Raw genomic sequence first — 15,310 nt, forward strand, 5'->3', positions numbered from 1 at the left:
TTTCCGACTGTCAGCCTCCCACTTAAGACCACTCCGACAAACATGGCGGGGCGTGGTCACGAGATCTTGCCTAGAAACCTAATCAATGCAGCGCCCGTATACATAGTTTTGCAACTCTAGGCTAACATTCCGCTGCGAAGGGAAAAATAGAAAGATGTCTGCAGGCTTCAATGTTACATTGCGCTGCGACCAGAAGTTTATGAAACGTTCACAAACCTTCTACAAGTTGAGGGATACGTATTATAGCGCAGCTCTTAGAGACCCGTTCCTGCCTTGAACGACGACGTGCCTCGCCGTCGTTGTACCTGCTAACCTAGCGAACGAGCATAGCAAAAGATGAGAGCGAACGCTGAGCGCAGCGTGAAATAAAACAGCGCGAGGAGGAATGTGGAGGTGGAGGACATAGTGAAACCACGAGGCGGAAAGTGGAGGAGGAGTGGAGGGGCAACGGCCTTCCATAAGCCGAGTTGCCGACATCCACAGCATCCCCCGCTACGTGGGTGATCTCACCTGCGCTTGGGGGGAGGGGCGCCAGTATGGCGTAGGTTTGGGAGGCCGACGCTGATCGGCGGCGTCAGCTGCTGAGGTATCAGCATCCGTGGAACAAGCGTACGGGGATCACTATTCCAGCAAGAGGCTATAGCGAATGGCTACGAGGCAAGTTTGGCGTGAGGCTGCCTTGGGTGTTGTCTCCGCTGACACTGGTAGCACAATTTCACGGCTGCGAAGGGCCGCTCCCTTGAATGGTGGAGGGAAGGCGTGAGAAGCATAGTGCCGCGCAAGGCGGGCTGTGCGGACGCTATTGCTACGACATGGTGCCAGAGAAACTCGGGTTTTCTGTATGGAAACAAAGCGTGCTACTCACAGCGTTCCGGTTCTAATATAAACCATGTACCTATATAACCGTAATACAAAAATTAACAAGCAAAATGAAAAGATGTATATAATTGCGCTAAAATCTAGTATTAGGGAGTGTCGTAATCGTCGGTGATTTTTTCGGTATAATATTCTATGGTGCGACAAAAAAACCCTTGGCAGGACGCTTAAGCATCGCCTTTAAAGGGGCCCTGTACAACTCTTCGCACTTGCTGAAATAACGCAATCCGCGGGTTGCATACGCTGTTGCGAATATCTGAGCCAAATTTTGCTGCCGCAGGCGGTGCGTGGAGCTAACAAGTGGATAGCGAAGCCGCCTTTCTCTCAAAGGCTCTCTTAAGAGAACGCCCTGTCCTCACTTTTTTCTGGACATTTCATGTCCTGATGGGGCGCTCTCTTTGTCAGGCCCTCAGACGTCTGTTATGGATAGGTGCGGTCGGTAACATAGCGCAGATGGCGTGGCCGCCGAGTAGTGCCGCCACCACTACACGGGCTAAGCGCACTGCGGCTGGCTGAGGACAACCGCGTTTGGCTTAATGGGACCCTAGAGGCAAATGTTGGGTGGAGGTGAATTGCTTAAATAGCTTTCCAGAAACCTCGCAATGCTTGTTTCGGGCCAAGAAAAAACTTTATTTACGGGAAAATTGTATCTGAAGGGTCCAAATAATGTTTTCGAAATTCAGATCTCCTGCCAGCTGACTGGGGGAGTGATGACGTTGCGTACCCCATCACCGCCCTTTGCTGCCGTCAGTGAGAAAAGCGGCGCCCGACAGACGGCGGAACCGAGCCATAACAGAGCGGCTGATTCGCCACTGCAGCTGTTTTTTAAAAGGTCAAGTGGCGTAGACCGCTCGGGCATCCCGCGACATCACATCGAAGTTGAATTCTCTGCTACTTGCGGTTTTTGCGAGTTTCGCGAGCAAGCAAAACCAGCGATGCACTTCGCGATCAGTAAGATACTGAAACGCGAAAGCGTGGGCGGCGCATAGTGCAGTGAAAACGAAACCTTTCGACCGCCAACGTCGTTGTCGACGGTAATATCAATAGTTTCTTTTTTTCTAAACATGAAATGGAACTGAAAAAGCAGCATTTTATTTTATCTCATAATACAATACGACGATGTTTCTTGCAGCAATTAGTTGAGTACTAGTGACAGAATTCGACTGAGGAGTGCTTTCGTCATCTGGCAAGGACTTGAATGTCCCGGAGGAGTCTCTAATAATCTTCCAGTTGCCTTGATTGCTCTATTATCAAAGCTATTAGTGATAATATTGACACCTTAAAGATCCTTGAGCTCTAATATATCACTTTAACTTGACTTAGTATTTGCCTTTAGTGTCCTGTTACGTTTAGCGCGTCGTAGGCATCAACATGGGATTCGTGGCGTTTAAAACGAAGTTTGACTTGCGCGCCACGGTGACAGAAGTAGGTTGTGAGACCCCGAGCCAGTTGGTATTCCATACTGACGTAACCAATGCAAAAGTGGACAGTGGACCGTAATACGACGAAAAGGACACGCGCCAACTTCCAAATGGCGTTTATTAAAAAAGGCCGTGCTTATATACGCTTTCGCACCTAATCACAATCAGATACAATCGTGCAAGTCAACATTCTCACCACAAGTCTACAAGAGCGCGTCAAGGCCGAAGGCGGCCTCCTGCGTACAGATCCCAGGTAATCAAATTATTTAACAGTTAGGGCTATGGACGGTTCGCTAACGCACACGTCCTAGTTCTCGTCGGTAGCTTTCGCCATCCGCCGGACATGGAAAATGGTCTCCAACATCCTGCACTCCAAAGCGCTGAGGCAAGCACGATTATGCCGGGATTCCGTGCACGTTCAGGTGGCCCGCGGTCCTGGAAGCCGTCAGGTCAAAATGAAGCAGAGGCCCGAATTGAAGACTCTCATAGACAACTCAGTGGAATGCACATGGCGGCACGAATTGTTTTTCCTCCGGCGTCGTAACCGGCCGCTTCGCAATCAATCTTCCGGACAGGTCCACACAGAAAAAGGCGTCTCCCTACCGGACCTTGTCAGACCGACCCTCGCCCTAGGCCCTAAGTTTGCCATCCAAATACACACCTCGCCCGCGGAACTCGTCACGTTGGTTCGTGACGTTCGGAAGCAGGTTCCGGAGGTTGAAGTGGAACGCTGTGTGTGAAGGCGCCGACATAGTGTGTCAGTATTCCCATCGTGTAGAAAACATTCCTGTTGGACGAGGGACATCTTACCTAAAGAGTAACAACCTGCGTCTTTTGGCACCAGACAATGAAGGTCTGTTCAATGTCACACGCCATGCGTCCTTTCTTAGAAAAGCGGAAGTTGCTGTGAGAGCACTTTTTAACCTCCGGCCAGATGGTAATCTGAAGCTTGCCAACTCTAGAGCAAAATGTATGTTAACCAAGCTAAATGTAAGCTTACTCGCACTGTTAGTTGAAAAGAAAGAAAACGCAGCCCCGCAAAAGTTTGTCTCAGCAAAAACGCACAAAAGCCTTACGCCGGTTCGCGTTAGTGTCACCGAAAGGGGAACGTGGCAAACGTCGATATCTGTTTGCTCCAGCTTCACCTCAAAGTGCTACTAATTAGTGCCCCAATTTTGGTTAATATTTCATCGCAGATCATTCAGTATGTTAAGTATAACACTAATGCTCCGTATAAGTGCTTCGCTATTGATAATAAATATTTATATTATTCGATTCCCCATAACGCGGTTACGGGCGTCGATGAAGAAGTCTCTTTTTTAATTTGGAGCTGTGGCGTTCAAGAATTAGTCTGGAATCACAGTCAACCGTTTTCTGGATGTTATAACAATCTACCTTAACTCCACCTTCGCAGATTAGAACGGAATGGTTTATCTGAAAAAAAAGCGGCGTTTCCATTAATTCAGGCATTGCCCCTATTCTGAGTGTTCTGTTTTTGGTGCAGTCAGATAAGAAAATTTAAGCTCTTTGCAGTACAGTACACATGGTAAAGTGTTTTCCGTTTGTCGATGATTACCTTATCATGTTGAATTGTAAAGATGTCGGTTTTGATCCTTCCCTCCAGCAAACACTGGCGCTGTTTATCGATTGCCTGGAATCGCTGGCTCTCACTCACGAACGTCTGAGAATAGTGCCTAAAGGTTTATTGATTTGAGCTTGTCCTTTTCAGGCGGACATTTCTGCTGGAAATATGAGCCCCGCGCTAAAAAACCCCTGCTGCCATTTGCACGAGCCCGTTGTAAATTGGTCAAACTCGGCATGGTGCTGGCTTGCTTGAAAAACGCTTTTCTGAAATCCTGTTACTACTCAGTTCAAGAGAGCTTCAGCTCGCAGGCAGCTCGTTTTAAGGCTATTGACTATCCTAGCTGCCTTAGTGTTTCCGTTTCAGAGACGCTGCGTAAGAACTTGCAATCTTGTGAAACTCTTTCGATCAACGTGATACCGGTTGTAGGAATCAAGCGGTTATCCAATATATTCACGCTATCTCACATAAACTATAGAAGATAGGCCACAGGCCACAGGCCATCGTTCTTTCTGCGCCTTACAAGCTATCTTATTTATGCGCTAGAACGCGCCCCGTCAGCGGACAATCAAAATCATGCAACAATGCGCACAGAAAGGGTTTCGTCATTTGCAAAAGAGTAGTGTACAGCATACCGCTTTCCTGCGGGCAGCGAAACGTGCGACAGACGGGAAGGTGCCCAAATGTGATGCTGCAGGAGCATAATCATAAAATCCAAAAAGAGAGAATGTGTATCCTCGGTATATATGCCGTAAAACAAAATTACTGGCTAAAAATTCGCATGAAAACGCAAGGCTCATGATTGAGGCAGCGCCTATCGCAGACGCTAACTGTGTTAGGAAACCCCTATCAAGGGGCCTTTATGGTAAAAAAAAATGAAATGAAATGAAATAACGTTAACTGCTAATGAATTTGCTTACCTGGGCTCTGTACGCGGGATGCCGCCTTAGGCCTAGGCGCGCTCTCGTTTATTTGTGGTCAGCGTGTTGACTTACGCGATTTTATGTGATTGCGATTAAGTGGGAGAGCTTACATATGCATGCCTTTTGTAATAAAAGTAAGTTGGAAGCTAGCGCTTGACCTTGTCACCTTACTATTGTCCCGTGTCCACACTTGCGCTGGTCACATCGACAATTAGAAGGCGGAGTGTTGTGGGCATGCCTGAGTGCACTATAGCTTTGTCAGTGCAAGGCACTGTAGAGGGAAAGGAAGCATAGCTGAAACCGCCTTTGTGAATAACTGGAATTATGCTTAACGCATTGAAGTACTTATTGCCACAATGCATTTTATAAATAGACTAATTTCATTTCAAATGTATTTCTACAGTTCAAGTAAAAGTTATTCGTGGCCGGTTTAAGAGCGGGACGCGTTAGCGTCTCAAGATACCTGACCGCTTCTGGCGCTTCCCGGCAGCTGCAGCTTATGTGCCCGTATTGTTTACCGAGGAACGCTTTCATCGAGCTATATGCACGGAGGCGAAATTTCTGGTGGAAACGCGGCCTATAGTGTGGGCCGCGATGCGGCGTTGACTAGCGCCATCTCTAGGGGCTGCAAGGAACGGCACTCGCCGTGCCACGATGCGTGCGCCGTCTGATGCACCCAAATCCCGGAGGCCGTGACCGCGCTATGAATGGTAGAAACGCCAGAAACGGGATTTGTGTTTGAGTTTCCGTGTAACAATATTACGTTTTCTCGTAAACTAAAATTACAATCCAACGCTATCCTGTCTGTAGGTTGCATTTTGATTGTACTTTACAATTATCCGGCACATGTTACTTTGAGGATTTCAATTAGTTCAGCAACGTCTCTGTGCCACTGCCTGCGCGGATATGCTTCTGAATTATTTTTCACCAAGCGACATCCGACCCGTCCGACGCTGGCATCAGACTTTTCGTGACACGGTGCCCTTATAAGTTCTCCTAAAAAGAATATGCCCGAATACATTACCTACCCGACCATGCGTTTCGTTTCGTGATCCAAAATACCTACCAGTATGGCTGTGCAGTCTGCGCCATTATTACTTTCTCTCTTACACCATAGAATAGAGCCACTTTTGGTGTGGTTGCTGATTATGTCGGAAAGCAGGACTTGATACCAAATTTCAATGAAAACGCCAGCGTAAGCACCTGAACGATAGTGTAAAGTTGCCACCTGTTGTCAGCATTATTGAAATGCGAGCTATGTTTAAGAGACCACCAAACTATTTTCGATGTGCGCTTGGTAGCATGGAATGCGTCATTTATCTTCTGGGTAAAAGTGAAGGGTTGGCGGTAAGTTTAATGATTAGACATGACAAGACAGAATACTTTGTACTGACGGATTCTTACGTCGGAGAGCTTCGATTTTTTCGCGCAAGCGTATTCAACTCGCCAGTGAAATCGGTAACGCGATGCTTGAAAAAGCGAGCGCCGGAAGAGGAAATCACCTGGCGGTTGAGAAAAGTCCGGCGGGAAGGAGAAAAGACAGGCGTAGCGTAGTAGGAGGGTAGGTGGAGGCACGCTGGGTTTACCTCCGCTGGCAGTTACTACGGGTGCTGTGTACTGTATGCGCCAGTGAACGCACGTGATTTCTCGCGCGTGCAAGGGAGGAAGGCAGGGAGGAAGCGCAGAATCTTCTGCCCGACGAAATAGGCGGGAGAAAGGCGTTCTACCCCAGCGGGTGCTGCGTATTGCGCGGCCGCGTCAGCCCTATCTTGGAAGTTATCTGTGATGCGGGCCGTCTAGCGGCTATTCCGATCGGCCTGCAGGGGTACTGACCTGCGAACCTTTCCCAACCCACTGCAGCTGTTTCGATCGTCCTCGCCGGGGTAGCGATCTTCGAGCCCTTCCTGGTCCGCTGGGACAAGTAGCTTTTGAGAGCCAACGAAACGCCTCCTTCGGAGAACTGGCGACGCCTGCAAAGTTAACCGACCATGCACCTCCTTCGGAGAGTCGGCGATGGCAAGAAGGCTACCCACGTTCGACGGACCTAGTATTGTTACTTGATTCGCTGTCGCCTTCATGGTCTACTTGGAGCAAGAGAACTCCTGGAAAAGGTTGTCTTGCGGTGCGTTTGGACGGGCCGCATAACTGGTCACAGTATGCTCATAGTCGCGCCGGCTACCTAAGTTGTCCGCTCTGCAATCAAAAATTGCCGCCTGGGGTCAAGCATGACCACTGTGTACGAGGACCCTCTAAACTCGGTGTGTTCTGTGAATCTAAAGTGCGGATATATGTGTATAAGCCCTCACCCTCAAAGACGGTTCGACTGCGCCTCCCACGACAACTTTGGATGGTCCGATTGGACGGACGTTGAACGGCAGTTTTTTCTCCCCTAGAGATTTAGGGAGGACCGAGGGTTTTTAAGCAGCATTTAGGGAGGACCGAGGGTTTTCTTGCTGTGTGCTTCGTGCTTGGTGCTTCGTCTTTCGTGCTTCATTTGGGAGTCACGCTAGACTGTTGAAATGTATCGCCAGTCGTAATGTAAATATTGCAAATAAATCCCGTACTCCAAGTTCTCGATGAGAGCAAGTTCCTCCCTTCAACCACGTCGAAACCTTACAATTGACTGACAGCAGTGGTATTGTCATCCAACTCTTAGAGGGCATAGCCGCAGCAAAGGTGGATAGCTTTGTGTGCGCTATACCACCCATACGCTTGTGTGTGACACGCGCTTTCTATGTAGAACATCACGAACTTTTTCAGTTCGTGTTTCAGTGCGTTGTAGTGGTACATGACACACGTGCTCACAGCATTCCTGCTGCGCCGGAAGGGGTGTAGTGTAGCGGATGTAAGCGAATGTACTACTATCCCGCAGTACTGGAGTGGTATGTTGTCGAACGAGCCTATACTCACGACCCGATGGAACCAGCACCAGCGTATCCAGGAGACTAGTGACGCAAGCTTAGGTCGCTTGCCTCACAATTTTCTAGCAACTAAAATGAGAATGAGACTTGAAGGGGTCAGGGATCTCTAAGCAACGATATTGTCGCTACCTATGTATTGCTAAGTCTGGTCAATCTACGTATGCATTGTTTTTCATGGATGATTGACGTGACATATATATAGAGTGAGGAATTTGAGCAGACGCCATAAACTTCCTATTGGTTAACATTTCCTTCTTCGCGGTTGCGAAACCTATCAATCAGCAGGACTTCACTGAGTGCTTCTTCGAACACCTTATCGGTGCACCGCTATCGACCGCCAAAACACGCTGATGTTCATCTGCCTGCTCTGTCATTCGAATACTGTATCACATGCAGCTAACGCTTTCGTTGTGCACCACTATATTCGCAATTCGCGTTTTCACATCACGCCCAAATAGCAACATAACACTGACCAAAATTCATTTTCATACACTTAAAGTAGGAGATCTTAAGCGAATGGACATCACCAGACGCTGCACTGTCAGCGTCTAGGGAGCCTTATTAGAGGGTGCATTCAAACAGGCGAGGAGACAAAATAGGCAAGACAGAAGCCCCGTCCATATGGCAGTGTCGGTGGCTCGTTTTCCGGAGCAAAGAAGCATTATGGCGTTAGAGTGACCACCGCAAGCGGGCCTAGATGAATATAATGGAAAATGCCTGCGGAGCCATAAACCATCAGGGTCTCGTAAACCGCTTCAGAGAGCCTCTGTCCATTAACTGTGGGTGGCCATTGAGGCCGAGCAAAATCGTCTGGCTCGTACTGACCTCGCCTTCCACCTGTTCCGACAGCTTTTACGGCCGGAAGGCGGCAATCGTGGCTGCTCGAGCAGACATGACGAAGTCCTAGTATAACAGAAGGCCAAAGCCAAGTGGACAGATCTAGCGTGCATAAAGCCACGAGTGAGGGAAACCTTCATACAGCGAAGCTCTATAGAGTTACTCTCTTGCGGTGGTCGATGTCCGTCCGTTTACACGTCCCGTCGACCTATTAGTCCACAGTTTCTCGCGAATGGTGTGTAGCTCAGTGGAATTTCCGCATCTAGGAAAAACATTCATAGTGAAATTGGTTGCTAGGACATCTCTGTCGCTACGCCGAGTTTCCTTTAGTTGTCTTAATTATAAGTTCAGAGTGAAGTTGTAAACGTTACAGAATTCCCGTCTGCTGTCAATGGCCATCTATGGAGGAAGCATGGTTACAGAAGCCGGCTGTAACTCTTGTTTAAACAAAACAATCTGGAAACAAATTATACAACTTTGATCGGCTCACACGACTCTAAAAATATGCAGAGTTCCATCTACTTTTCTTAATTATGTGGGCCCTAAGGATAAATGGGCTTCTCCGGGATGGAAACGGACAGCCCCGATTTGTAAGCTGGAACCAGACGTAGTCCTTCCGAATTTCTTTCCGGTAATTAACAAGCAAGTATGCTCAATCGCAAATTACAAAGAAACATTTTTATTTTCTTGCATTCCTTTCACCACGTCCCGGAAAACACAGTTTTTAACGGCCAGTTTAACGGCCACCTGCGTCACCACCAGTGCGCGTTGCGTGTTGCGGTTAGGTCAAATTCACCTAGGTGACCTTTTAGACAGTGTCGACATGGCTCTGGCATGGACCGGATGGGTGTTGAGCGTAATAAATATATCTACATAGATACGTCGATTGAGGTAAAATACTACGGCCTCCCTGCTCGACCTTCTTCAGAGAGTGCAAAAGCTGATGAATTATTTTCTGCTGCCATTCACCTCTTTCCTTTATTGAGCGCGCAGTATACGTCAAGCACCTTGGCCCTACTTTCATATCATGAGCCGTGCTAGCACAACGCAAAATAATAGTCAACGAAGTGCTGCGAAACGCGTGCGCTGTCAGTTTCCGTAACCACGTTAGCACGCTGCAGAAACCACGTCTTGCAGTGCTCTGGGAGGCGCCACCGCGAAACGCAGACTGAACGACTTTCGGCCGAAACAGATTACGTGCGTAACGAACTCTCTCGCCCTCAGCGTATACCACAATGCACCAGCTCGCCTTCATGAGACCTCGCCAGAGGCACGACAAGGGCCGTAGCCACGCAATCCGGGTATCGCTTTCCTTTGCTCAGCACTGTATGCGGGGTCATTACTCAAACGTGCATTCCTTTAACATCAGCGGCCTATAATTAGGGCACATCAGTGAAACCAGAGACAGATGTACCAAAAAGGCACAACTTTGTGGACCGCAACTTGCGCGGAACACTCTGCAGATCACATGCACGCATAATCGAGTGCGCGGCGCACCGTCTAGCTCTCTCTCTCTCTCTCTTTCACGCGCACAAAGACATACATACGTGCGTACACGCGTACGCCATGACCTTAGAAAGATAACGGTAGAAGTAATGCAATGCGAAAGTGAGCATCCCCAGTTGGCTGAGCGAGGAAAAAGTCCTCAAGCGCCCACCTTGCCATCGGTCAAGTGTTCACAAGGATGGCGGCGAGCGCTCACCACCTAGTTTTCACGTTTCCTGGGCAGAGAGAACATCCCGGGAGCAGCCAGACCAAAGTTAGCCTGGCTGGTTCTGACAGCCCGCGGCTTGCAGAACCGTCCCACACGAATAAAACGAACGCGAGGCGGAAGTACGTCGCGCGGTGGAAGGAGCAACCTGAAAACGACGAAGGTACTGTGGTTGGTTCTGGCAGACCGCGGCTATCTAGAAGTGGAAATTCAAAGAAGCCCACAGTTGAGCACTGTGTTCTTGCTGCAGAAAAGCAATCTTAAAAAATATTTCAATTTTTCCAAACACAGCATATATATAGTAAACAGGAAATATTTAACTTGGGCCTGAATAAAGTCTGCCTTTTCATTTCTATTCACCTTCTCACATCAATATATACTGTGTTGATACAGATTAGTCCGATTTCTTTTTTTCGTTGAGTTTCTACTACCACTGCTTTTCAAAGCTGTTTTTGAAGCATCCTCTTCAGAATTACCCAAAACCAAGATTCGCTCGTTGAGCCACAGCATTTGTCTGCGCTTTCCTATATATTTTTAGAACTTGCCACTGCAATAAAAACAGCCAAGAGGACCCACTCCTTCAATTTTTCCTGCCTTTCTAGAGCCCCCCATATTTTTTAAAATTTCTGCACGTCATGTCTTCTATATTTCAGGCGCATAGGCGACTAGAAACACTAAAAGAGGCACTTGACGGCTTCCTCCTGCGCTTGCTCGACGACTTCGTACAGCTCGCCATCGTCGCATTCGGCACCACCGCAAAGGTGCAGCACCGCATGATGACAGTCAATCACCAAACCTTAAAAGGCTTTCGGGAAGCTGTGAAGAAGTTGTCGCCGGACGGCAAGACCTGCATTGGATGTGGTCTTCAGCGCGCTCTTGAGGTACGTATTTTTGCTTACTTGCACAACAATAATAAAAAAGAATGGAGATGTCCAGTTTAAACACCATTTTTTTAGTTCAGCTTTACAGAAATGTACATCGCTGGTGCGTCCAACGACAACTCCTAATATATAGTTTTTTGGGCGCTTTCATTCCAATTACTAAAGAAGAAAGCGCGTGATTCCTCTACGCAGCGCATGCGGTAGCTCGCCTGACCCAATAGTCCTCTGAAAGGAATCGTCATTTGATGTCTTTGGCTTTACTCATGGTTATTCCAAATGTTGTTTTCTGAAACCCAGCCTACAACAGGCGCAGTTTCGTTAGATTTCTTTAGCTAACTAGCGCCTATGCACTTTTATTTAGGTAATATTATTCCGTGCCGATACCCAGCAGTAGAATCCCGTGCTCAGTTTGTAGGCCATATGCCACGACGTACAGCCCCGTTTTGGTTTGAGCCCGTGTTGTGCGTGTGTTGCAATTCTAAAGCCTTGCGTTGCAAAATAGGAAACAATAGCTTTTGCAACGTTTCGGAGGATGTTAACTTCAGATTTCATTATTCTACTGTTACGTTTTGTAGGGCGCAGTACAAGCTGTTAGTAATCACTCCTTCCTTCCCTTCAAGTTGTTTACGCAGTCATTATGCTACGACAACCCATCACCCTTGCCAGCTCACATGGTAGAGGAATGATTTATGTCACCAAGTCACCGTAGTAGTATGCTTTCTTACGACGCAGCGATATTTTATTTACTTATTCTTTATTTTCAATACTACCACTCTCGTTTCGAGGCCATAGCAGGCGGGCATATGACTCCATGATGTTTCCTTTATGCAATGAGCACTGAAGCACGTACATATTGCTGCAACGCCGAAAACAGGTGTCGAAGAGCAGTGTTCAGGAGGCACAGCGGCTGGCGCCTTTTTAATACAAAGCGCAACAGAGATTTCTTCTTCTTCATTGCGCCTTGACAAAAAAAAACGCTCATGCATACTCGCGTGGACCTCCTCTTTAACGGATAACAGGTGCCGCATTTCCGTAGCGCCGTAGGAAGCATCGAACCAATGTGCAGTTTAAGGGGGACAACGGTACAGTGGGACAGAGCACAACAGGACAGAGCCCCACATTCTAAAAAAAAAGAAACACAAGAAGCAAAAGTCAGTTCTCCAGCCACGGCTTCATCCGTACAACATGCACCACTTCGGGTAAGTGCTTGCGGCGACTGGAGCTATTGTCACTGTCGGGGACAACCTCGTAATTCACGCCGCTCAGACGGCGTATCGCTAGGCAATGCCCAAAGTACCGTCTTAGGACCTGAAGGAGTCCACAGCCACGCGTGAGTATCCAAAGTCATACTTTGTTGCCCGGAGTGTAGAGAACGTGCCTGTGTCGAAGATCCTATCGTTTGGCATCTTGGTCTTGCTGAATGCAGACACGTACGCGGGCAAGCTGCCTGCCTTCTTAGGCGCGCAGAGAGACTTCAACGTCGGTAGGTATATCTTCAAGATTATGCGGCAGCATGGCATCCAGCATTGTCGTGGCTTCCCGTCCGTGGACCAAGCTAAATGTTGACATTCCAGTAGTTACTTGTCGAGCGGTATAGTAGGCGAATGTTACGCAAGGCAAAATCTGAACCAGTTCTATGTTCTACGTCAAAATTCATGCATAGCGTCTCTGCGAGGGTCTTATTAAGATGCTCGGTTAGTCCGTTCATCCAGGTATGCATTAGTAAGATCTTGATGAGGGCTAGTTGGTTCATACTTAGAACTGAGGTGAAACAGCGCGAAAAAGACGAGGACACAAGGAAACAAATACCACAGACAACCGCTGACTGCCAACTGGAAGTTTATTCGAAAATCACCGGACATTTATAGCTTTTATCAGCATAGGCATGCGCACATCATTCACAGAAACATCTGCAAATCATCATTTTATTCTTTCTTCCAAAAATGTTATTTCTTTTCCCGACAAGGCAAGAGAGGGAGTGCTCACACATTTATCGCCTTCCTTTCCTATATGAAAGGCCTCTATTATCTCCCTTTCCTTCTTGCTGTTTCCTTTCCCTATGAATTTAGTCTTTTCAAATATGGGGGTGCATTGACACTTGTTACAGTGTCCAGCTAAATGACTCCCATAGCCATTCTTTAGGTTAGTGCTGTGCTGACGAGCTCTTTCATTGAAGTATTGTCCCGTTTGACCTATATAAGATTTCCCACAGCTTAGCGGTATTTGATAGATGACATTGCGCCTGCACTCAGTGAAACGTGTTTTATGATTAGTGGTGCACAAGTGCCTTTCGCGCTTGTTCACGCGATTGCATATCGAGGACAACTTGCACGGGGCACTGAAAACCAAATTAATGTTATGTCTATTAGAAACTTTCTTCAGATTGTGAGACAGCTTGTGTAGGTATGGCACCACTTTCACTGGCCTTTTGTCTTTGTTTTTTTCTTGGGAAGCATTGGAACTTCTTTTCTCTTTCTGCAAAATGGCTTCGCATACTGAAGTAATCACAGAACTGGGAAAGCCTGCGTTCTGTAGTCGCGATATCTGATTTAAAAAACTATGATCGCACTTATGCTCACATGACTTACTATGTGCTGCCTTAATGCACGTTGTCGCTAAGCCTCTCTTAATCAATTTAGAGTGTGCGCTGTCGTAACGCAACAAAGTTTTCTTAGATCTGCGATGATGTCGCCAGCATACCCTTACGAAAATGGGTGTTGAATTTCCATTGCCGATTAGTTGTACTATAATTGAGTCAAGTCAAAGTACATGGAATTTCAACACCAGTTGACTCACCACAACGAGAGTTCAACGGAATTTCCGTTGTGCACTGCCAATGATTTTTCCGTTGAATGCTTTCCAATTGATTTCCAATTGACCGGTACCATATGGTCGCTTTCAATCGTGATCTTGCTCCATTAGGATCAATAATACGCGCATCGCGTTCGAGCCTCTTTATCGCGATCATAGGCTGACTACCATTTGTTTGATACAGTGTCTCGATGCTTAGCCAAAGGTTAGTGTGGATCCAAGCACTATAAGTAGCATTGAATTTTTTTAGGACAATTGTTTACATACTGAAGACTACTGAAATCATAAATATAGAAATCAGAAAACAGAAAAAAAACAGAAAACTGAGAGAATGAAGGAATAGCATAATAGAGCGAATAATAATGAGGAGCAAGAATATGTCGAGAACAGTGTTATACAATCAGCTGATGATAACGGCCCTATTCACAATGACAAACGAAATATTTTCCTTTAAAAAATGTTTTATGTTGAAATTTTTACAGCACATTAGACAAATTTGACAAGTCCCTTGGACCTGGAACACCTGAAACTCCATGAGGATCACTTAATTGGACAGTGTTATCAGCTGTCACTGTCAATTGCAATCAAGAAATTTGATTCATATCAGGCTTGATTGCAATCGAAAGTGGCTCTGTGACACCAGGTATTAGATGGAATGACGAAAGCCAGGCGTTCTTCAGCTTGTGGCTGTTTGGGTTTGTTGTTCCACATGTTGACAAACTGAGCAGAGAAAACACAGACAGAAAGAATGATACGAATGCTTGTTTGTCATCTAGTTTCTTTTGTCTGTCCATGTTTTTCTGCTCTACATTTTCTCAACAGGCATCCATGTTTTCTTAATATTCCAGAGGTGTAAATTAGGATAGAGTACAGGCACACTACAACAAGGCAACAGCAACTATCTGCAAATTACTGACAACCATCGTGATTGTTGCCCGAGGATCAGCTAGGTCACACTCGTTACAGTACGAGTATGCATCCTATCCTAAAGGGAGTCAGGATAGCCGTCTGCTACAATATGAAAGAAAATGCACCTCTCACTCTATTGCACTGCTTGTTTCTTATTAAATGCAAGTGTCTATATGCAGATTTACAAGCACCCTGCTTGTATTGATACAAGTGCAATGCTGTTTAATGATGTTTGTTAGCATGCTGCAAGTGTACATTTGAATTACCCTAGCTATTTCACTAAGTGATTGTCGAATAAGAAACGTGTTTTTGCCCTCATAGGAAAAAGCTCATTTGAAATATGTCACACTGTTTGGACTTATAATATATTCCCCAATAGACCTATATTTTGCAAGTTAGATCTAGCATGCAAATGATGACTGCTGTTGGCCACACAGT

The 15,310-nt window shown here is 46.7% G+C and overlaps 1 protein-coding gene across 7 annotated transcripts in view; it reads left to right on the forward strand.

Annotated features, from left to right (window-relative positions):
• The window catches only part of LOC139061306 (calcium-activated chloride channel regulator 1-like), a 210,257-nt gene that overhangs the window by 68,853 nt on the left and 126,094 nt on the right, over positions 1-15,310 (forward strand). For all 7 annotated transcript variants that reach the window (XM_070541087.1, XM_070541093.1, XM_070541091.1 and 4 more), the window contains one exon: positions 10,925-11,152. In XM_070541087.1, coding sequence (XP_070397188.1) covers positions 10,925-11,152 — 228 coding nt within the window. The remainder of the gene's footprint in view (positions 1-10,924; positions 11,153-15,310) is intronic.

Source organism: Dermacentor albipictus, chromosome 6, assembly GCF_038994185.2.
Source record: "Dermacentor albipictus isolate Rhodes 1998 colony chromosome 6, USDA_Dalb.pri_finalv2, whole genome shotgun sequence".
In the NCBI taxonomy this organism is placed as follows: domain Eukaryota; kingdom Metazoa; phylum Arthropoda; class Arachnida; order Ixodida; family Ixodidae; genus Dermacentor; species Dermacentor albipictus.